This window comes from Carcharodon carcharias, chromosome 3 (assembly GCF_017639515.1).
Source record: "Carcharodon carcharias isolate sCarCar2 chromosome 3, sCarCar2.pri, whole genome shotgun sequence".
In the NCBI taxonomy this organism is placed as follows: Eukaryota; Metazoa; Chordata; class Chondrichthyes; order Lamniformes; family Lamnidae; genus Carcharodon; species Carcharodon carcharias.
Genome location: NC_054469.1, coordinates 69,165,013 through 69,188,527, shown reverse-complemented (window position 1 = coordinate 69,188,527; position 23,515 = coordinate 69,165,013). Strand labels below are relative to the sequence as shown.

General features: G+C 42.2%; 1 protein-coding gene and 1 long non-coding RNA gene across 3 annotated transcripts in view; one reads left to right on the top strand and one right to left on the bottom strand.

The window, feature by feature from the left end:
• The window catches only part of itga8 (integrin, alpha 8), a 291,418-nt gene that overhangs the window by 72,133 nt on the left and 195,770 nt on the right, over positions 1-23,515 (top strand). The window contains exons 8-13 of the mRNA XM_041183667.1: positions 2,671-2,715; positions 2,869-2,912; positions 4,313-4,369; positions 5,691-5,743; positions 8,173-8,378; positions 13,090-13,281. Coding sequence (XP_041039601.1) covers positions 2,671-2,715; positions 2,869-2,912; positions 4,313-4,369; positions 5,691-5,743; positions 8,173-8,378; positions 13,090-13,281 — 597 coding nt within the window. The remainder of the gene's footprint in view (positions 1-2,670; positions 2,716-2,868; positions 2,913-4,312; positions 4,370-5,690; positions 5,744-8,172; positions 8,379-13,089; positions 13,282-23,515) is intronic.
• LOC121275881 overlaps positions 1-23,515 on the bottom strand; it is a 111,858-nt gene that overhangs the window by 72,177 nt on the left and 16,166 nt on the right. The window contains exons 2-4 of one of the 2 annotated variants that reach the window (XR_005942585.1): positions 20,604-20,645; positions 5,356-5,468; positions 4,849-4,903 (exon numbers count right to left, since the gene is read on the bottom strand). This is a non-coding gene — a long non-coding RNA (uncharacterized LOC121275881). Of the gene's footprint in view, positions 1-4,848; positions 4,904-5,355; positions 5,469-20,603; positions 20,646-23,515 lie in introns of those variants that run through there. The other variant, XR_005942584.1, reaches the window with a different exon arrangement.

The following is a 23,515-nucleotide window of genomic DNA, read 5'->3' as shown; positions in this document are numbered from 1 at the left end:
GCCAGCTTGTCCTCCGTGAATACAGATAGAGTGCCAGCAGGACGCCTGCCAAGCCAGATGATAAGGATGCCTGGCATGTGTAGATGGTGAGTGGTGCCATGGACGAGATGAGGACCCAATCCGCAGGACAGATGAAAGTGTGTGTGAGAGAGTGAATGGTGATGTCACATGAACAGGCACTGAGTGATATGGGTTTATGTGATGTGTGATGGGTTTGTAAGTGTGTAAGTTGAGAGTGATGAGAAGAGTTACTTATTCTGGCAGAATGGAGGAGTTCATTCATCCTGTTTCAGCAGTGGGGTGACTGTCCTCTTTTGCAGGGTGTTGGCGCTAACCACTGCTGCCACCACCTTCCATGCTTGATTGGTGACCTGGTTGGTGGTTTTCGCCCAGAGCAGGGGTAGTGGACTTCATGGTGGGCCTCCACAGCATCCAGTAGTTGCCTGAGGGAGGCGTCACTTAATTTAGGTGCAGCGTGTTTCCTCCCTTTGGCAGCCATGACTTTGCAGCAGCTTCCGATGCCTTAGAGAGTGCTAGTTCTGTGCAGGTGCAGCCTGTAAATATGGTACCTGGATTACCTGAAGGCCTGAGGTGATGGCAGGGTGGGAGAATCAGAGGTTGCCCTGCCAGTGACCCAGCGTGTTTTACAGGAATGCATTATCAATGAGGCTCCGGGAATGGGATGATATGGGGCAAAAAGTCGCCATTGCAGCCGGAGGGTAAAACCTTCTTTTTCCCGCCTGCTACCGTATTTTATACAAATCTGGGATGATTCCACCCATTGGCTAAGCCTCAGCTGGAATACTGTTTTCAATTCTGGGCACCACACTGTGGGAAGAATGTCAAGGTTGTGGGGAGGGTGCAGAACAGATTTACTAGAACAGTAGCAGGGCTGAGAGATTTCATTTACATAGAAACACTGGAGAAGTTGGTATTGTTTTCCTTAGAGCGGAGAAGCTTAAGAGGATTTGTTCAAGTGTTCAAAATCAAGAACGGTTTTGATTCAAGTAAGGAAAGAGAAGCTGACCGAGTGACAGAAGGGGTGGTAACCAAAGGACAGAGATTGGAGATGAATAGTAAAAGAATCAGAGGTGACATGAAGAAATGTTTTTACATAGTGAGTTGTTATGATCTGGCATGCACGACATTGGCTCGATTCTTTGTTTATCACCTCTCCTCCGACACCATAAAGTACAGCCATTTGCTCCTTTATGGATTCCACAACCGTAGGCTTTTTGAAGCTGCTTCTCCACAGATGCTGCCTGATCTACTGAGTATTTCTAGCATTCTCTGTTTTTACTTCAGATTTCCAGCATCCACAGTGTTTTGCTTTAGTTTTCCGAATTCTTAATGTGTTTTTATTTATCCGCTGGAAGAACAAAATGGCTATTATTCATACCGGTTGTGGCTTTTTTAGGTATTTGAGAGCTATGAAAGGGACAAGTGCATTTGATTGGGTTTCTTTTTCCTATGAAAATTGCAAGGACAAAATTGATTTCACTGACCATCTGGATTGACAGTCATTAAAATCTACAATACATGGATTATCAGCATTTTTACAGAATAGAAGAATCTATAGCCCTTAGTTTCTAATTAAATCTACTGAAGCAGACTTTTAATCTGAAAGCTTGCAAACAGGTCTAGACATTTAGCTCCTCATGCTTATTAAATAAAAAAAAGACTATTATATAGGGGAAAGTTAACAGGCTGGAGTACAAACATTGCATTATCTTTATTTACTCAAACTACTAAATTTGCACATTGCACAAAACAGATCTGTCACGCTGTGTAGATTTAGATTTGTGGAAATAAATATCATTTACAATATGGAGGCCTCCAACACACATACATCCTGTGAACAGTTTTAATAGAGATTTCAGTAATACTGTAGATGCTGAAATACCCATTCATCATAGCATTCCGTTTCGCTCCGGTAAAAAAAATGTGAAAAACATTTAATCAGTTAATGAGCTGTGAAGAGAGAAAGAGAAATAAGGAAAAAGGCAGGCAGGGAAAAGAGTCCCCAGTGTTATAAGTTCAAAAATTAATTCACCTGATTTGGAGACAAGGTGGGACAGAAAAAGTTATTGTATGTGATCAATTTTTATAAATTATTTGATTAATAAAATTATAAATGCAAAATCAATTGTTTTTTAGAGTGCTTAGTATACGCATGCTGTAAAAAATAGCAGGCCGTCTGGTGCAATTCTGTCATTATTCTGGCCAGAATGCATTGCCCAGTTGGGGGAATTGGCTGGAACCCAGATACACTGGTAGCTGGAACCTTATTGGTAGTGAGTCTTCTTTGGGTTAGAACCTTTGCCCAACCAAAACATGCTCACCCTATACGACAAGGGGCAGAGCTATGGGGAAGGAACTGCTCCCTTGCACCCAGCAGGCAGCAGGAGTTCCAGTCTGGGTGAGCTGGTAAGCATCTGGAATGTGCCTGAAATGTTGAGGGTTACCATCAGCGAAAACTAATTTGGTATAATCCCCCTGAACTTGTGTACTATGTCAGCGTTAGCAGTGGTGGGTTTGTTCGGGCTGTGACTGTCAAGATTGCACTCGCTCAGCAACGTTGGGGCATTGATGTTTCCATATGAAAAATGTGCTTTTGATGCAGTAATTATTGCAATTTGACCATATGTTGGTCATTTATTTTCTTAACAGGATATTCAGTTGCCGTGGGGGAATTCACAGGAGACTCTCAACAAGGTAAGTAGCCTAATTGATCACCAAAAGCATGTGCTCATTCATTATGCATTTGTTAGTCATTTCCTCTTCCTTAAAATGCAGACCTTTTTTTATAATGAACCCAATAAAATTTCATTTGCCAACACAATTTTTCTGTCTTTTTTCTTTGATTAGAACTTATTGCTGGAATTCCAAGGGGTGCTCAGGCATTTGGATATGTACGTAATAACATTCCTGTGTTTAGTCTTGTTTTCAAATGGATTTGGTTGGTCCATTTTTTCACCTCTCTGTCTCCTCCAATGCTGAATAAGCAGTGAAGCAGTTTTAAAATTTTGTGTATCACTTTTTCTCTTATTGTTGCATTTTGTATAATAACAGTATACCACTACTTTCATCTTAGAGAAAGCAAGATAAAATTGAGTTGATTTTCTACTACTGTCAGTAAAACGGGTTGGTGCACTTTCAATGTCTCATCAAATGAATGTTGGAATCGCACATCTGCCTGTTTTGGGCAGCAGCTTTTTAAATATACAAATTGGGAATCTGATGCATGCTCTGCCCATTTGTACCAAGCTATGAGTGACATCATCTGTAAAGCTGTTCCTAAATCATTTTGCTCTTTTATTTTGTGGGGTCAGAAGGAACAGAAGTGCTCTTCCTGATTCCATGCTGCTGGTTTGAACTCCTCTGGGATTGTCTCCCTTCCTTCAGGCCCATGCTGATTGGTTCAAGGTTGGGAGCTATCTGATTCCTCACCCTTCCACAAGAGGCAAGCTGCAGCAGAACATCCCTTTGATGCCCGCAGATCAGTGGTGACATTAAAGTAAGGCCTGAACGTGAAAGTGATTTGGGCCTCCCAACCTGGCTTCAGGCTGTGTGCAGTACACCAACTGCACAGCCATTTTTGGCAGAGGCTGAAAATTTAGACTCCTGATGTTTTTTTCCAGTTTTTTGTGGTTTTATGGTTTTGCAATGCCATGTATTTTTTTTTTAATTCATTCATGGGATGTGGGCGTTGTTGGCTATGCCAGCATTTATTGCCCTTCCCTAATTGCCCTTGGTGGTGAGTTGCCTTCTTAAAACCTCTGCAGTCCATGTGGTGCAGGGACACCTACAGTGCTGTTAGGGACGGGGGTTCCAAGATTTTGACCCAGTGACAGTGAAGGAACGGTGATATATTTCCAAGTCAGGACAGTAAGTGGCTTGGGGGGGGAGCTTCCAAGTGGTGGTGTTCCCATGAGCCTGCTGCCCTTGTCCTTCTAGGTGGTGGAGGTTGAGGGTTTGGAAGATGCTGTCGGAGGAGGAGGTGAGCATCCTCCTTCATGACTTTTATCTATGCTGTTCTGAACTAGCTAATTAAAAATAGACAAGTTCAGTCCTGAGTTAGCAGTCTCACTCTCTGGAGAAAGATTGTCTAGTTTTTGCTCAGGCACAGTAGTGTGATTAGTATGGGTCCTAAGCAGCCGGTAACACAGCCTGTTAATGGCAGTGAGTTGATCTGCCATGCCAGACTGGACACTTTTAAAGTTGATGGTTCACAATTTTTTCATTAGCATTTCATTAGTTATATAATGTTGTCAGAAATTTAGACCAATATAAACATAATTCTTTTTAATAGGTCGCCGTCATAAATGCAACAGATATGACATTCATCTTGAATTTTACTGGTGAACAGGTAAGTTATCATTATATATATTCATTTTAATTAAGCATTGAAATTGTTTCACTCTAACCAGCTGAACAATACATGTATTTTCTTACAAAATAATAAATCTTTCAATTATTTTGGAAATTTAAGTAATGCTAGTAGCAGCAAAAATAGTGAAATTACTGCTGAATCCTTGACGCAATAACATAATGTGGAATAATTTATATTGGGACCCAAAACCATTTGAGAGGAGACAGCAGTAAAACATTTGTGTTGTAAAAGTTATAAACACTGAGGTTTTTTTCTATCACATTGATGGTGACCAGAACTCTGGTATGTCCACTGGATGCAGCTTTTGTGTGAACCTTGCACTGCTGTAGTTTTGCCTTTTATTTTCTCTTCAACTTCACAAGCAAATATTTGCTTTCAAAGGTGAGAGATGCCAGAACCTGTTACAGTATGTCATCATGTCTATCCAGCTCCACGTGCTCCGAGTCAAAAGTAGGGAGATTGTAAACTTTGAGATTGGTTTCCACATGATCTTTGCAGTGTCTCTTTGGCCTACAAAAGGCACAGTTAGCTTATTAGCTTCCAAAGCCGTTCCAAATCACTTGCTTCTGATGCCCCTCATCAACATCTGAATTGTGTGGATGAGTTTTTAAAAATGTGCACTTCTAAACATTGCTCCCGTATTGGTGGTAATGACTCTTAAAAGAACTGCTCTTTTAATGTTTTCTTCCCATTTGATATATCAATCTCAGTGATACATGTGGAATTTTTCAAGTTCCCTCACAATGTGCCTATTTCCGTGCTTAGCACATATACAACTAAATGATGTTGTGCTGACACTATGCACATGAATCTAGACACCCATATGCTGATTTTGTTTTCTTTGTCTGCTTGTGCTTCCTTATTAGTAAGAACATTTATTATATTACACTTCCAAATAACTGAATTGATCTATAGTTAGTGTATGCTACTGGTGAGAATGTAGGGTGGAATCTAAGGTTTACCTGGTGCCATGTGTGGCTCTGTTTTCTCTTGGGTGATGGTAGCTCTTCACAGTTCTTGAGAATCAGTAGTTATCGGTTGGATGTCCAGTTTGTGCACCTCTATGGTACATCATCTACAAAGAGCAATACTTGGTGAAATTGCCCATTACCTTGATGGATCTGTTCAACCTATTAAGCAGCTTTCAGGAAGAGTGGAGGAAATATTAAAGATGTAGCCCTCATTAGGCGAGAGCCATCATCTCCCAAAACAGTGTGCAGCTGCCTTCTAAATATTGTAAGATGATTACTTTTGATGCAAGGCTCCAATAATTCATTTCCCATTTTTTAATCCACAGATGGCTTCCTATTTTGGATACACTGTGGCTGTCTCGGATATAAACAATGACGGGTGAGCCTTACCTCTTAATAAATGCTGCAGGAAATATCAGAGATGAACATAGAATCATGAGGTGGAATTTAAAGGCCTCTTCCCTGAGGCGAGTTCTGAGAGGGTGGGGTGTGATTGGGTGGGAGGGAGTGGGGTGGGCACCCTGACACCTTCCTGACTTCCCCCAATTAAGCTCTGGACAGGAAGAGCAGAAGTCAGCCTTCCCACCCGGAGGCCAATTGAGGCCCTTAAATGGCATTCAAGCAGCTGTAGGTGGGAAACTCATCATCTGGGAAGGCCACCCAACAAAGCCTATTGGGTTTGCCTGTACCTCCCAGGAAGGGATGGAGGGTGTCCTTCGTTCACAGGCACTAAGCTGGCCAAGCAGAAGTGGGCTCACCTCTGACATTTATGCTGGGTTGCAGGGAGCCTGCCCTGAGCATATATTCTAGCCCACTTAGTCTGTCTTTGCCCTGCTCACATCAAAACAATTTACTATATCTCCTAAATTAGTGTCATCTACAAACGTGGACATATAAGTCACTGTCTTTCATTCAAGTAACTAATGTACTTGAAAACCCAAGTTCCCTGTACAAAACCTTCAGCAACACCACTTGTCAAACTCTGCCAATCAGAGAACATCGCCTTTATCCCTGTCTTCTACCACTCAATCAATTACCAACCCAAGTCACAAGGAAATCTCTAATTCTGTGTGATTTCCTTTTTGTTAATAATTTTTCAGTGAACCTTATTATTAATTAACCCTTTTATGGCCTTGCCCACCCAGCCTCTGCATTATTCTACAGATTAAATCCTCTCTGAAACACACTATTCTCTGACTCCACATTTCCCCTCCACTTAGCCCCGCCACCTCACCCCACCAGAGCTTGATCTGCTCATTGGAATTGCTCCATGTCTCTCTGCCACTCCACCTCTCTCTCCATCTTTAAAATGATGTAACCAAACTTTCGGTCACCACCATCAACCCCCCTCCACCATCCCTCCATTCTTGTCTCAACATCTGGTTCTCATACAGCTATTGTGAGGTGCCATGGGACTTTTTTTATGTTAAAGGCACCATATAAATATAGATTACTGTTTGTCCTTTACCTCAGCCTGGCCTGCTTTTTTCTACCTAGTTAAATGTGCATTTCTTAGTTCATTTTTAAAATTCTCTCTTGGGATATGGGCATTGCTGGCTGGGCTGGCATTTATTGCCCATCCCTAATTGCCCTTGAGAAGGTGGTGGTGAACTGCCTTCATGAACTACTGCAGCCCATGTGGTGTAGGTACATTCACATTGATGTTAGGGAGGGAGTTATAGGATTTTGACCCAGAGACAGTACGTAGCTGAGCCTTTGTACTCCGAACAATTCTGTGAGTTTCTGTCTTCATTAACAGTCCTTGGGGTTGCAGCTATATTCGTTTATGAAAGAAACAATACACAGTTCAGCCAGTTTTTTGCATGTTTATATCAGAAAGGGACAGGAAACAGATACACACCCAAGGCTACCAAATGGCAAGTTTCAAAATGCGAGTTGAATCTTCAAGGAGGAAGTGTCAAGTAATATTTGACACTCGGCATCCCACCTTCCTCAGGAAATAAGGCCACACGCCTATTTGCCTACTTCCTCATAATTCTTGCTACTAGAGGGCTGGGAGCAGATGGCTTCCTACCCTCTGATCTGGAAATTGGCACAGAGGTATTGACCTAAGAATACCAACTGTGCATAAAAGCAACTGTGGAAGAAAATCAAACAATGTAGTTTCTACTTCCACAATGTTTTGATGGGACCTTGAGCCACGCATGACCTTCCCTTAACTTCCCTTGATGTATTTGCAAGCATTTCTTTTATCAGTGAATTTATGCCAAAGCCTTTCAAATGAACAATTTGCTTCAATGGTTTAATCCTTTGAATGCGTCTTTTGTAGCTTTCAGAAAAAGATAATGGGCAGGATTTTCCACACCACCTGCTGCTGGGATCTTCCGGTCCCGCCGCAAGCCAATGGACTTCTAGCTGGGGCGCCGCCTCGCCCACAGCGGGTCCTGCCCACCACAGGGCTGGAGAATCCCAGCCCATATAACCGGTGTGAAAATGTGATTTTCTAATCCTGTATATAGGATTAGAGAAATCTCCTTGACCATTGTTTTTTTTTTCCTTAACTTAGAGGTTCTCTCCAGAAACTGTAAAAACTGTAATTATGATTTTGGCAATAAAAATATTTCTTAATAACGCAGTCCTTAAATTTATATTGAAGTGCAAAATGGGTAAATAGCCACTGTCATCAAACTGAAATCCATTTTAATATTTTGAATACATTCTTTTTGTCACCATAATGTAATTGCTATTCATTCTCATGCCAAAAGTTTTGCAACAAACTATTTAAAGGCAGAAGATAATGTATTCTGACCCTTGTCTTTTTCATGTTCTAAATTACATGCTTCACAGATTGGATGATGTGTTAGTCGGTGCTCCACTTTTCATGGACCGTGAGTCTGACGGAAAGTTGAAGGAAGTTGGGCTGGTTTATCTGTACCTGCAGGAGGAAGAGTTCCTTTTCAAGGACCCTCAGAGACTACTAGGAACTGAAGTATTTGGAAGATTTGGCAGTGCAGTAGCACCTTTGGCAGATTTGAATCAAGATGGATATCATGGTGTGTTACGACTGTCATAAATAATCCTTGGCTTACAATACTGTAAAGCACAGAGTTCTTTCTGAATGCTTGATTAGATATATATTGGGCCATAACTTCCAAGCTGCCCAGTGTTGGATTTGGGGTGTACCCCAAAGATGTGCTAGGGAATCCCTCTCGGAACATCCCAGGTAAGGGTTTGCATGGCAATTGCCCAGAAGTGCACACTTCCTCTGGACAATTGCACTGCACTGCGGACCATCCGAAAATGTGATTTAAAATGCAAACTTTGGATGGTTCCAACAGGGTTATATCAATAGTTGGCCAGAAAAAGTTAGAAGAATTAAAACCCTCTCCTAACTTCTGGATAACAATTGTAAAGATCTGGACCGAAACCCCCACGGAAGTCCCCAACACCCCTGATCCCATAGGGGACTCCCCCACCCCTGACCAAGCACCTTCCCACAGTATTCCCCACCCCCTGACCCTGCATGGGATTCCCTCCACCCTCACGTGACTTCTCACCTGACCCCCCCCCCCCCCCACCCCCGGCCACCTTGCAGGCCCAACCTGGCCAGACCCCCACGCACCCAATATCAAACATCCCCCCAGCCCCTGAAATTCCAACCACCTACCCCTCCTGATGTCCCACCCCATCTCAGCCCCCCACCACCCTGCATATCCAACCCCCCCATAATTCCGAACTCCACCACCCAGAATGTTGAACCTCCCCCACTCTGCCAAACGTTTGAGCCCCCAACACCCCAGATGTCTGATCTCCCATCCCCTCCCAAATGTCCGAACCACCAAACCCCTCCCGAATGTCCAACACACCCACCAACACCACCAACCACCCCCACCCCCCCACCCACCAACCATGCCCAAAACCCCCTCCTATCCTCATCCAATCTCTGAACACCCCCACTCCACAAATCCTATCCATTTATCTTCTCCCTGGTCGGTCAATTTCAATCGGACCTTTAAACTTACCTACTTCACGGCAGCTAGTGTTGTAAGAAAGGGGGGGTGGCCTTCAATTTGCTGGAGCTGGATTGTGACGCTGGACTTCAGAGACAGCTGCGCTGCCTGGATCTCGCCAATCCTGAATCACGAGACAGGCATGGAAGAAATTTGGCATAGGTGAGTGGGCACGGAGTGCCAGTCCGACACTGATCGCCACTCTGAGGAAGTTACGGCCCATTATGTGGACAAAAAAGTCTGTGACATCTTGATTATAGAGAAGTTGGGGGAAACAAGTACTTTCTGCTAATGTAGATCTGTAATATCATAAGCGTCAGTTTTCCAGGTTATGTTTAGCCTCACGGAGATTTTCCAATTTCCTCTACAACCACTCTAGTGAAGCATGTTTTTTTAAATTCATTTACGGGATGTGGCCTTCGCTGGCTAGGCCAGCATTTAATGCCCATCTCTAATTGCTCTTGAGAAGGTGGTGGTGAGCTGCCTTCTTGAACCACTGCAGTCCATGTGGTGTAGGTACACCCATAGTTTTGTTAGGGAGGGAGTTCCAGGATATTGACCCAGCAACAGTGAAGGAACAGGATGGGGAAGTAGACTAAATGCATCTCAGAGCAGTTGCATTAAACAGAACTTGTGCTTTGGACTGACCTGTTAGTGTTCCTGATGCTGGCCAAGTTTGCTGCAGCTTTCTATAATTTAATTTGTGCAGACATCACATACAATCTGTGTGTTCCACAAAAGTCAAACAAAAATTATTTTAAACAATCAGATGTTTAGAAATCTTCAAAAAAAACTAATGATTGCAACAGTGAACAAATATAGAATTGTGAGAAATACAAAAAGAAACTGGGAAAGAGACAAGTTAATAAGACAGTTGTATTGCACAGTTTACATTAATGTAAATCACTTTTGGCATTGTTTCAATGAAAGTCATACAATGTAGTCCAGATATGCAGCCAGCTGAATTAAATTTAGACTGGTGGTTCGAGGTGACCCTGTGGAGGCAATCTTGCAATTATTTGACTTCACACCAACTGAACAACTGAAGCCAATATGAAACAACATTTTCAAGTAACCGGCTGTCCTGTTTTGGATGTTGCTGAGTGGATCTCTGTGCATGTGTGCAAGCATACATGTACAAAACATCACATTCCTGGCCAGAAGGTGACTGTAAGACCGAACAGCATTTCAGTCGCAATTGTAGTTTCAATCTACAATGCAGCTGTCCCTAACTTTAGGAAATTCGTGCATCATTGTAATATTTGTTGTTACCTTGCATTCTTGAGGTTTTTTGATGGCAGTAATTGGGAGCAAAGCCAAAGCCAACCCAGTGCACCCATATTTATATAGTGCCTCATGTCCCCACTCTTCTCCAGGTCCCTGGATAATGATGCTGTGTGCACTGAAAACCAGAGCTTCAATTCCTAAATTGTCCTCACACCCTTTTTATTAGTTGCCATCTTTTAAAAAATGACCATGCATAATGCCGACCATAATGTACTTGTATTATAATGCAGTTTTACATCAAAGCGCAAGCATGCCAATGTACAGAACCAGTTCACTGTATTTACAAAGCAAGAATAGCAAATGATAATCTTGGGACTTAGCAAAAGATTATTTTTTTGTGCTTTTGGCAGCAGCAGGCAAGCTGGTAAGTTATATGTCCTCCAGGGTCATTGGCTGGATGGAATCAATGCATTGGCAGTTACATTAAAATCCTTAAATAGTTGAAGAGCCTTTAAAACCAAATAAACTTTTAGATAATTTCTGTCCACACTAATGATGATAAAAAGAAGAAAGAAAGAACCTGCATTTATATGCAACAGTGGTTTGTATTTATATCATGCCTATAACCTAGAGAAATATTGCAAGACAATTCACAGAGATGTAAGTGGACAAAAATGGACACCAAGCCAAAGGAGAAGGTATTGGAGATATGGTCCTGGCCGTTGCAGGACCGGAAATTACTGCCCAAAGTCAATGGACCTTTTGCTGGTCCGTTAAATTTTCCGTCCCACCCGCAACGATTCTCACACCAGGCGGGACCAGAAATTCCCATCCGTATTTTTAAGGGGATCTTAATGAGAAGGAGTAGGTGAAGAGATCTAGGGTAGGAATTCAAAAGCATTAGTTGGCTGAAGACACAGGTTTTGTTGTAGGGTTTGTTGGTCTGGAGGAGGTTACAAAGATAGGAGCGAGATCATGTAAGGATTTAAACAAAAGGATGAGCATTTTAAATTGGACATTTTGTGCAACTGGAAGCCAATTTGGGCCAACAAGCGCAGGAGTGAAGAATGAGCAGTATGAGCACTTGGTGCAGTATGGGATATGGCAGCAAAGTTTTTGATGAGCTGAAGTTTGTGTCGATTGGGATGGGAGGCTAGCCAAGATAGCATTGGAATATTTGAGTCTGCAAGTGATAAAGGCATGATGTGAGGGTTTCGGTAGCAGATAAGCTGAGGCAGAAACTTGACTAGAGAGAGTTAGGGGGTGGTGATGGCATAGTGGTATTGTCACTGGACTAGTATTCCAATGACCCAGGATAATCCCTTGGGGACCCAAGTTTGAATCCCACACCAGATGGTGAAATTTGAATCCAACAAAAATCTGGAGTTAGAAGTCTGATAACCATGAAACCATTGCCGATTGTTGTAAAAACCCATCTGGTTGACTATTGTCCTTTAGGGAATGAAATCTGCCATCCTTACCTGACCTGGCCTACATGTGACCCTTAGCAATGTGGTTGACTCTTAAATGCCCCCTGAACAAGGGCAATTAGGGATGGGCAATAAATGCTGATCTAGCCAACAACACCCACATCCCATGAACAAATAAAACAAAAGCAGGGCATTGTAGAAAAGCTGAACATAGATTTGGGAAATGAGAAATCTCTCAAGGAAGGTGATAATCTGGGTAAATTCACAGTTACCTTCCTGAATATATCATAGAATTATACAAATTTACAGCACGGAAGGAGGCTGTGTACCATATGTCACAAATATTTTTAATGTCTAGAATTAGTTTTATTACCTATAAAATATTGAATTTTTAAAATAATAATAGAAATAGGTGGAAAAAATATATATATAAATAACATTGAGTTCAACAACTTTGGATCATGAACTCTCTCCTCCATCCTCACCCCTTTTTGATGCCCTTTTTTTAAATATTTATTTTTTATTTTTACATATATATTTTTTTGCCCCACCTATTTCTATTATTATTTTAAAAATTTATTTCCATTCATTGTTTTATCCCCAACTTTTAGCCTATTTTGATCTTTTTTTCCCACCACCCCCACTAGGGCCATCTGTCACTTGCTCATCCTGCTTTCTATTCTTAATGTCACCATCAGCGCCTCCTTTAGCCAATACCACCACCATCAAAACCCCTTCCACCTTTTGTTTATGACATCGTTTGTAATCTCTCCTTCACCTCCACCTATCACTGGCCCTCTATCCAGTTTTACCTGTCCCACCCCCCTTTAAACAGTATATATTTCACCATTTTTACTTCTCTTTAGTTCTGAAGAAGAGTCATACAGACTCGAAACGTTACCTCTGTCTTTCTCTCCACAGATGCTGTCAAATCTCCTGAGTTTTTCTAGCAATTTCTGTTTTTATATGAGTCATGTTGAGTGTTCTTTGGTTATATGAAGTCAAATGTCCTTATATTTAAAGGGAGATGCTGGGAAATATAGTCTTTGTTGACCATTTTAATGATTAATCCTGTTCTATTTACTTCGCTAATGTAGATATCGCAATCGGTATACCTTTTGGGGGTGAAGACAAGACAGGCAAAGTTCTGATTTACAATGGCCACAGCACTGGGTTAAATTCCAAGCCGTCACAGGTCCTGGATGGCTTGTGGCCCTCTAATTCCATGCCTTCTGGATTTGGCTTTACTTTACAAGGAGGCTCAGACATAGACAAGAATGAATACCCAGGTAAGAATTACATTTAGAAGGAATATTAGCTTTGATATATTACACCTTTATATAATACAGTTTGGTAGAACAATAGTATCCTATCCATGTGATGTAATATTTTGCACCTCGTCAATGTCACTTGTGCTGTATGACATTGACTTTACGTAAACAGTTAATGCTAGCAGAGAAGCTATTTTTGCTGCACATGAGTGCGGAATAACTGTAATTGTTTAGGTGACACATACTCAGTCGGTATATTAGGAGCTAGTGGTTTTTAATCTGTTTTCTCAAGTTCTAAAAGGCGTGGGTAGCTTTCTGTACTGCTCTCCTATTCTAATGATTGGAAGGTCTTGAATATCTCAGAACCCTTTTCAATCACAGTTATAAATTTCACTAACGGTCAGACAGCATTAATCAGCATCCTGTGTGAATGTGAGCACTTGAACAGAAGACTCTGCCGTCACCCACTTAACTGTGATGCATGAGGGCATTATAATTGCCTTCAGATTGTTGGCATCATATTGTCACTAATTCACTTATGCTGCACTGGCTAATGTGATCTAATGGGTACCTAATTTGAAGCCTTTTATTCTTCTAGAATTAGAACACTTCCCTGACAGAATAAATCATACTATTATTGAAATGAACTAGCATATGACTGAATTAAACACCCATTAAACATTCCAGTACGGTTGTGAATAAATGTAACAATCTTGTAATAAGTAATTTTAAAATGACCTTTTTTAACATGCAATTCCTTTACACATTGTTCAAATTCATCAGAGCTATTCCACAATGCTGGGGATTGTCCAGGTAACTGTGAACTATTATCAGAAAATTCTTATTCACAGAATCACAGAATCTTAATGGCAGAGAAGGAGGCCATTCGGCCCATCGTGTCTGCACTGTCTCTCCAAATGAGCATTATGACCTAGTGCCATTGCCCTGGCTTTTCCCCAGACCCCTGTATCTTGTTTCTATTCAAATAACCATCTGATGTCCCCTTGAATGCCTCAATTGAACCTGCCTCCACCACACTTTCAGGCAGTGTATTCCAGACCTGAATCACTCGTTGTGTGAAAAAGTTTTTTCTCACGTCACATTTGCTTCTTTTGCAAATCACTTTAAATCTGTGCCCTCTCATTCTTGGTCCTGTTATGAGTGGTAACAGCTTCTCCCTATTTACTCTGTCCAGACCCCTCATGATTTTGAGAACTTCTATCAAGTCTTCTCTCAGCTTTCTCTCCAAGGAGAATAGTTCCAACTTCGCCAATCTATCCCTGTTTCTGATCCCTGGAACCATTCTTGTAATCCTCTTCTACACTCTCTCCAATGTGTTCACATCCTTCCTATAATGTGGTGCCCAGAATTGTACCCAATATTCCAGCTGTTATTGTTCTATGGTGACAGAGCACCTATTGAAACACAGGAAATTCACCTTTCACTCACAATTATCGCTGATAGAGAACTTTCAATGTTTTAGTTTTGTACAAACATATTTGAAAGAGTTAAATAGGAATGATTGATTCCTTAATGATGTGAACAGTCTTGGATTGCTGCTATTTCCTTTGATTTTCTGAGCTTAAGCATTGTCCGTTTTGCAGTTGAGACTAAATGTTGTGATGTTTTAAAGCCTGAAATGTTTATGGATCCTATATTTTTTAAATTTCAAAGCTGTTGTATATATGTTCACATTTTACTAGTTATATGATTCTCTTTGAAAACAAGCTTCAGTGAAAGCAGCTCAAATAATCCAATTAAAACCTTTCATTGGTTTTAACAGCACTTGTGAACTGTTATAGCTCCTCAGGAACGAGTACAAAATCATAAATGCAATAGGATGCCAAGAATTGAGCCCATGTTTTACAATGGCACCTGTTTTGTCTTAACAATCTTATTTAAGAGTGATTTTATACCATCATGTTGAATTCTAGTTGAAACTGATTTTGGGAAGGGATCATATATAGTTAAAAAATTGAAACCATCTGCTTTTCTGCAGTGTCATGGATTCACAATAATTATGCAAAAATACTGAATCTTGAAAGAGATAGAAAAGAAAAGATGCTCGGGTCAATAGCACCTCAGGGCCAGGATATTCCGTTTGTTGGGCAGGTATGGCGGATGGGCCTGGGAGCAGCCGGGAAATGGTCCGCCACCCACGATCAGGCCCAGACTGCGATTTCACACTGGCTGGCCAATTAACGGCTGCTGGGCCTATTCACCCACCCGCCAACCGTAAGGTTAGATGGGCAGCAAAAAAATACAACTAAATTAATAGGGTTAATAGCCCTAGTAGCTCTCTTAATTGTCAGCGGGCACGCTGCCGACTGTCTCACGCACCCGCCAACCGAAATATTGCATGAGTGCACAATGACATCAGGACGCTCGCCCGATGATATTGCGCACTATTTTATGCCTAATCGGGTAAGGCATGTGCCCGCCCGGATGAATATAAAATCCTGCCCCAGGTGTCTTGCATATGTCATAAAGTATAAGGTTGGCAACATTCTGACTGCAAACCACAGACCACTTTCTGAATCTATTGTAATAGGTGAATCATTTATATATATACATTAAGAGATTTTGACATTGGTAGGATGTGGATTGTCTCTGTGATTGCCAAGACACAGCACTTTGGTGGTGCAGCATGATTTTATTCCTATCTTAATTGGGGTGGTAACAATAAATAGTAGAGCACACTTATTCCAATAAGCTGTAGGATACCAGCATGCTCTTAGGTTATGATGCTCTTAATTCAGGCTAGTGACAGGCTTGTAACAATCAATACTTCACTCTGCTGTTAGGTATCCTAAATGTTCATTCCATTAACAACCTAGATTTGGAAGCATGAGATCTATAAGAAAAGCAGAAAATGTTGAAAGCAATCAGCAGAACAGGCATACCTGTGAAAAGGACAAGCTGGTTAACATTTTGGGTGAAGACCCTTTAAAGCAAAATCTATAATTGTGCTGCTAGATGATTTTGCAGTATGGAAGCTGTGCATGTTTCCCTTTTCTGTGCTTCACTAAAATCTTTGTGAATACAATGCAGAAAGATTTGGTGGCATTTGACAAATGCCATTATTAAAAGCGATAATCACCATTTTTCATTAATTAAAACAACACTCTTTTGACATGCGCAAGATGCATCTGAAAAATGAGTATACCACAATTTGTCTTTATAGATTTGTAATCTGTCTCATTTACTCATTCTACCTCTCAATCCTAATATTTCTCCAATGTTGACAGCTCCATAATGTTAACAAATTGACTATTGAATGAAATTAAATATGAATGGACAATTCAGAATTCTAGGTTAATATTGACAGTGCCATTTAAAACATCTAAGGTTAGAAATACTAAACAAGGGTTGAAATTCTACAACTGCTGGAAATCTGTCCACTGTACTCAGTTCCTCTTGCTAAATCTTCCAGTTATGCTCTCATTACTAAGCGGCATGCCCTCACACTTGAAGTCAGTATTTTAGAGCACTCCTACAGCAATTTATAGGGCTGCAGTAATAAACTGCAGAACACCACCCTACCCCCATACTGCACTAACAGATAACAATATGTAATGTGAAGTAAACATAGAATTATAGCTGGTAAACTATTTTATGCATAAAGAGCGCATGAACAAGGAAAGGGAGTAAGAAATCAGAATATTGCAACCATTGTAGTGAACTAAGGCATTTGGGAACAATAGAAGTTTACAACACAGGAAGCAGTCATGTGACCCACAGTGTCCGTGCAACTCTTTGCAAAACAACCCACTGGATCTGGAAAAATTGGAAAATCACAAAACTGGAGCTGGGAAAATTTATTAATTTTGCTTCCAATTTCCACCCCTCCATCATTTTCACACGGTCCATCTCTGACAATTCCCTTCCCTTCCTTGACCTCTCTGTCTCAATTTCTGGTGATAGACTGTCCACCAATATTCATTACAAGCCCACCGACTCCCACAGCTACCTCGACTACAGCTCCTCAAATCCCGCTTCCTGTAAGGACTCCATCCCATTCTCTCAGTTCCTTCGCCTCCGTCATATCTATTCTGATGATGCCACTTTCCAAAACAGTTCCTCTAACATGTCTTCCTTCTTCCGTAACTGAGGTTTTCCACCCACGGTGGAAGGGCCCTCAACTGTGTCCAGTCCATCTCCCGCGCATCTGCCCTCACACCTTCCTCTCCCTCCCAGAACCATGATAGCGTCCCCCTTGTCCTCACTTATCACCCCACCAGCCTCCACATTCAAAGGATCATCCTCCGCCATTTCCACCAACTCCAGCATGGTGCCACTACCAAACACATCTTCCCTTCACCAACCCTGGCAGCTTTCCGCAAGGATCGTTCCCTCCGGGACATCCTGGTCCACTCCTCCATCACCCCCTACATCTCAACTCCCTCCCACGGCACCTTCCCATGCAACCGCAGAATGTGCAACACCTGCCCCTTTCCTTCCCCCCTTCTCACCATCCAAGGGCCCAAACACTCCTTTCAAGTGAAGCAGCATTTCACTTGCACTTCCCTCAATTTAGTCTACTGCATTCACTGCTCCCAATGTGGTCTCCTCTACATTAGAGAGACCAAATGCAGACTGGGTGACTGTCCGCAAGCATCACTCAGACCTCCCTGTCACTTCCCATTTCAACACTGCACCCTGCTCTCATGCCCACATGTCCATCCTTGGCCTGCTGCAGTGTTCCAGTGAAGCTCAACACAAACTGGAGGAACAGCACCTCATCTTCCGACTAGGCACTTTACAGCCTTCCGGACTTAATATTGAGTTCAACAATTTCAGATCATGAACTCCCTCCTCCAGCAGCACCCCCTTTCCAATCCCCCTTTTTCCAATAATTTATAATTATTTTAACAACTATATATTTTTCTTTTCCCTCCTAGTTTTAAATTTATATTGATGAATTGTTTCATCTCCACCTTTTATCCCATTTTGATCCCTTCCCCCCAGCTCACCCACACTAGGCCCATCTGCCATTAGCTTGCTTCCCTTAATGTCCCCATTAGCACATCCTTTAGATAATATCATCATTGTCAACACCCCTTTGTCCTTTTGTCTATGACATCTTTGGCAGTCTCTTCTTGGCCTCCACCTATCATTGGCTCCCTGTTGAGCTCTCCTGTCCCACCCCCTTCTACCAGCTTATATTTCATCTCATTTCTATATGTCTTTGTTCTGATGACTCGAAAGGTCAACTGTATCCCTCTCCACAGATGCTGTCAGACCTGCTGAGTTTTTCCAGGTATTTTTTGTTTTTGTTCTAGATTTCCAGCATCCGCAGTATTTTGCTTTTAACCCAAAGCTAATCCCAGTGTTGTTCTTTTTCAAATGTTTGTGCAAATTTCCCTTAATACATGCAATGGTTACTGCCTCAACCACCAAGCATCCCATTCTCCAACGAACTCTGCACAAAGAAATTTCTCCTAATCCTCCTGCTCACTTTAGTCACAAGTTTGCAATGTAATGGTGCTGAATGTTCAGCAACTTTCAGTCACAATACATCTCGCATTTTACATTTAGAGGCTGAATCTTCTTCCTTCTAAAGTTTTTAAGTGGTGATTGCAAATACAGTGGCCAGCAAAGTGTACAAAAAGTCCAATTCTAAGATTTGCACTCACAACATACAAATAAAATACATTGATTTAAAGAAAATTAAAGATTTTGAAATTCAAACCAATTAATCTTTTGAATAAAACTCCTATTCAATGCAAACAGAAGGAAAGGCTTTTAGAAATTCACCATTTAGAATCCTGTGAAATGTTCCTGTTTGGTAACTGCCGATCCACTTACTGCGGAGAGAGAAACAGAACTAACGTTTCAGGTTGATGACTGTTCACCAGAAATGATGCCCTTTCATCAACTTGAAACGTTAACTCTGTCCCTCGCTCCACAGATGCTGCCTAACCTGCTATGTATTTCCAGCATTTTCTGTTTTTATTTTAGATTTTCAGCATCTACAATTTTGCTTTTATAGCTACATATTTGCTTGGTTTTATGAAATTCAGTCCAGTGACAGTTTTTTTTAAATTCCAGCTGTGTCTAGGAAAAAAGTTACTGAAAAATTCAGAAGTTTTTCACTTTTGTGTTTCCATATGTTCACATAGACACGTGATATTTTGCAATTAAGTAGGAAGAAATGATTACAATATAACTTTTAGCCCAACTCAGGAAATGATACAAAGTATTGCCCTAAAAATAAACATCAAAAAGATTGCGAAGCTTCTACTGTGCTAGTCTAGAAATCCATGGTGAGTCATAATACTTGAGCCCAGCTGTTTCCTTCAATTAGAAGTAAAATAACCTCAATGTTTAATTTATTTTCATTGCCAATGAATCTATTTTTCTCTGATGGAGAAGTTGACCTAAGTTACAATGAGGATTAGAATTCAAAGCTGCTTAATTGCCCACAAAGTGCTTTGGGAGATCCTGAGGATGTGAAAGGTGCTATATAAATTTAAAGATTTAAATTCGGATTTATATAATTTACATTTTTTTGGCTTCTTAGGAGATATTGTAGGATTCTCAAAAGACACTTAGGGCTGGACCAACATGGGGCATGCGGAGGTCCTGCCCCCATTCCTATGACCAGCTAGTTTGAACGATGGGGGAAAGGGGGTGGTTTGGAAACCCGCAAGCAGCATTCTGGCCCTTGTTGGCTCCATGGCGGGGTGGGTATTTTAGATCTCCCACTATTTTCACGGATAAAGTGCCCTTCTGCATTAAGCAGTATTAATATTCAAATTTGACTGTCATTTGTCCCTTGTGATTTAGGGCAGAATATTTCACTTGTTGGGTGGGCAAGTGTCTGGACATCATCGCGCACTCACATGATGTTTCAGCTGGCGGGCATGTGCAGGAATGGGCAACGTGCCTGCCGACAATTAAGTAGTCTATTAAGGCCATTAAAATCATAGAATAAATGTTTAACTGCCTGACCAACCTTATGGTTGGCGGGCAGGCAAATCGGCCAGGCAGCCTTTGGATCCTTTGCGAAATCTCATCAATGCTTGGGATGAGGTTTTGATCAGTGATTTTTTTTAAAAATTAAATGTTTTCAAACAAATTTCTAACATGCCCCTGCTCATTTGACAGAGTAAAAAAGTTAAAAACATGTCCCCTCCTGTGACAGAGTGGGCAGCATTTTCCAGTCAGCGAATGGGGGTGGGGCCCACTTGTCGACGCGTAAAACAACACGGGGTGATGTCGGGCATGCATCCCGACGTCACCCAGCGTCACTTAGATTTTCAGTTTGGCGGGTGCGGACCCATCAATGGTCTATTAAAGTTATTTTAAAAAGTAATTAAAATGATTAATGGACCTACCTGTCCAACCTTGAAAATGCTGCCCAGTGTCTTTTGAGAATCCTACAAAACATGAGGGGACGTGTTTTTAGCATTTTTAAATTCTTTATTTTTTATTTTAAAAATCTTCAGCTCCCTGAAGCAGCTCTGTGCCTTAGGGAGCTTTTATTGCACATACTCGAACGTCAGCGCTCGCGTTCCTCCTGCTCCCACCCCGGTAGCGCTGATTGGCCAGCCAGCATGAAGTCACGGTTGGGGCCCAATCGTAGGTGGAGGTCCGTTAAGCGGCCACTCTTGCTCGCCCCCGCTGAGCCCAGCCGATGACCAGAAAATCTTGGCCTTAATCTTTTGTTTGAATGACAGTTCTTGGCCTTAATCTTTTATTTGAATGACAGTTCCGACACCTGTTCCCCTGCTTTTAAATCTGAACAGGTGGCTGAGTTCTTTCAAATATTTTAATGTATTCATCTCTGGAGGGTTTACTTATACAGCTGTGCAGTCGAATCCCATTATGTATGCTTGGCTGAGTTCCAAGTCAAATTTACTGGATTCAACTCAGCAGAGGTTGAATCATTCAAAAGAATCTTATTATTCTTTCTTGGTTGAGCTCTAAACCCCTCTAATGGATTTAGCTTAGCAGGGGTTGTTGGCACATCTGTTAGGGGGACTGTGAGTTTATTTATCTTGACAGTTTTATGACCACTTAATAGAATTACATTTTTAGAAGTGGTTTTTGAATGACTTTGTTTAACAATTTCATGAACATGACAATGACTGCCCAATGTTATTATAGGGCTCAAGAGATATGTGCATAATGGATACTGGGTGAGTGGGCATGGGTGGGGTGAGTGTTGAAGAGCCATGGGAGTGGGTGGGTGGGCAAGGGAGTTGAATGGGCATAAGCCATGGGAGTGAAGAGTTATGGGTTAGTGAGTGGGCATGGAGAGGATGAAGGGACATGGGGATGAATGAGTGGGCATGAGGGTGAAGGGATATGAGGGTGGCTGAGTGAACATGGGAAGGTGAAGGGTATGGGGTGGATGAATGGGCATGGGAGGGTGAAGGGGTGCTATGGAGGGGATATTGGGGCATAGGGTGACATGGGAAAATGGAGGGCATGTGGGCTATGGGGGGGTGAGGGGTGGGTGAGAGGGGTAGGTGGGGTGAGGATTAGGGGTCTCACACTCATCTATAGAGCTAGGCCGATGCGCCAGCAAATATAGGCAGACCTTTTACTTGGCTGCCTCTGCCCCCACCACCACCCTGCTTCGGAGGCTGGACCCTGACTGTGAAGGGGGAAAATATGATGGGTGAGTATGGCCACTAAGAAGGTGGGATCACAAAATTGAGAAAAGGCTGGACAAACAATTTCAGCCTCAAAGAGGAAAATATGGTCTATAAGCTCTTATTGTGCTTGTTAGTCATTAATCCTTCAATATGGATATCGTAGAAAACATAGTGGCCAGAATTTTCTGGCCCCATTCTTGCCAGGCATCATGGCAGGTGGGGGGTTGACAGGGGGAAGCAATATGGTGAGAAGGCTAAAAATTGGTTTCACGCCATTGTGAATCAAGTTTGCAATCACTGGCACCACCAATCAATGGCGGGCTGCGTTTCCTGCCTTTGCATGTCAGGAACCTAATTTCAATAATTCAGCATCTCATTATAAGCCCTGCTCACCGGAATCACCCCCCTCCCCCCCACAACAGAACATCTGGACACAATCACGCCAACGTGTTTCACAACTGTACATAAGCGACATGCACCTGACGAGCTGCACTTCACTCAGGACTTCGAGGATTGTTTGCCAACCTTGCTTCGGGCAGCACTCACAGTCATCATTGCCAGGTTTCGCAGGCAGCACCACATCACTTTTTGGGGGGCTCATGGGCAGGTCCCTACTTACCAGACCAGCTGTAAGACGGGGGTGGATTTTCAATGGCTACAAGGCTAGGGCTTGCTTAGGGAAGGGGGAGAAGTGGCCTCAGGAAATGGAAGAGGCAGCAGGGTGAGAGCTATACTGGGAAAGGGGGGTATCCCAGGGTGTGTGTGAGGGCACAGGTTGATCTGTGTAAGCTGCATCAAGATGGTGAGGGTGGAGGAGGCAGTCTCCAGTGGTGATGAGGCCAGGTGGAGATGTGAGGATGTGTGTGAGAGAGTTAATGGTGATGTCCCTTGAGCTGGCAGCCAGTAAATGTGTGATGGCCTTGTGAATTTGTGAGTTGTGTTATGATCCATAGCTGATGTTACAACTCAACAAGCCTGATCCCAGGGTGCAGCCCAGCTTGATGGATCCTAACTTTTGTTTGTTTGTTTAGATATGTGGAGAGGGGCTACTGAACAGAGTCACAGGAGTCAGCTGCTGAACTTTTAACAAAAGAATAAAACATTTATTAAACAAGAAAAGATGAACTATATTACAATACTGCTTCACCCATAACTAAACTTTTACAGATATATACAGATTTGTAAGGATAACAAATGCTATTGTTTACTTTAATGTTCACAGTAAGTACACACTCTATGTACACCTATGGCAGCCTGTGATCAGACACACCACACTCTGAAACCAAGTGACAGATGCCACCTCAACCAGATGCTATGGATCTTTCAACTCTCCCAAGATGCTTGTCACACCGTGAACCAACCAGTCTCACTGAACTCCGTCTTTCACATGAGAGTTTCCAATCTCCACTCTCCAAGCCCTCGCCTTAGAATCTCTTCCCAAACCAACGCTTTCTCTCAGACACCTTCCCCAAGGGTTCATCTCCAGGGTTTCAAACTCGCCTTCCGATGTTCCTCTTCCCTGGTTCACCAGATGCATTCAAGCTGTCCTCCACATACACTCTCTCGCCGACTCAGCCAACAACAGTACCACTGCTTCACAGAGAGTTACAGACCTGCAATTGTCTCTTTGGACCTTCTTGCTCTTG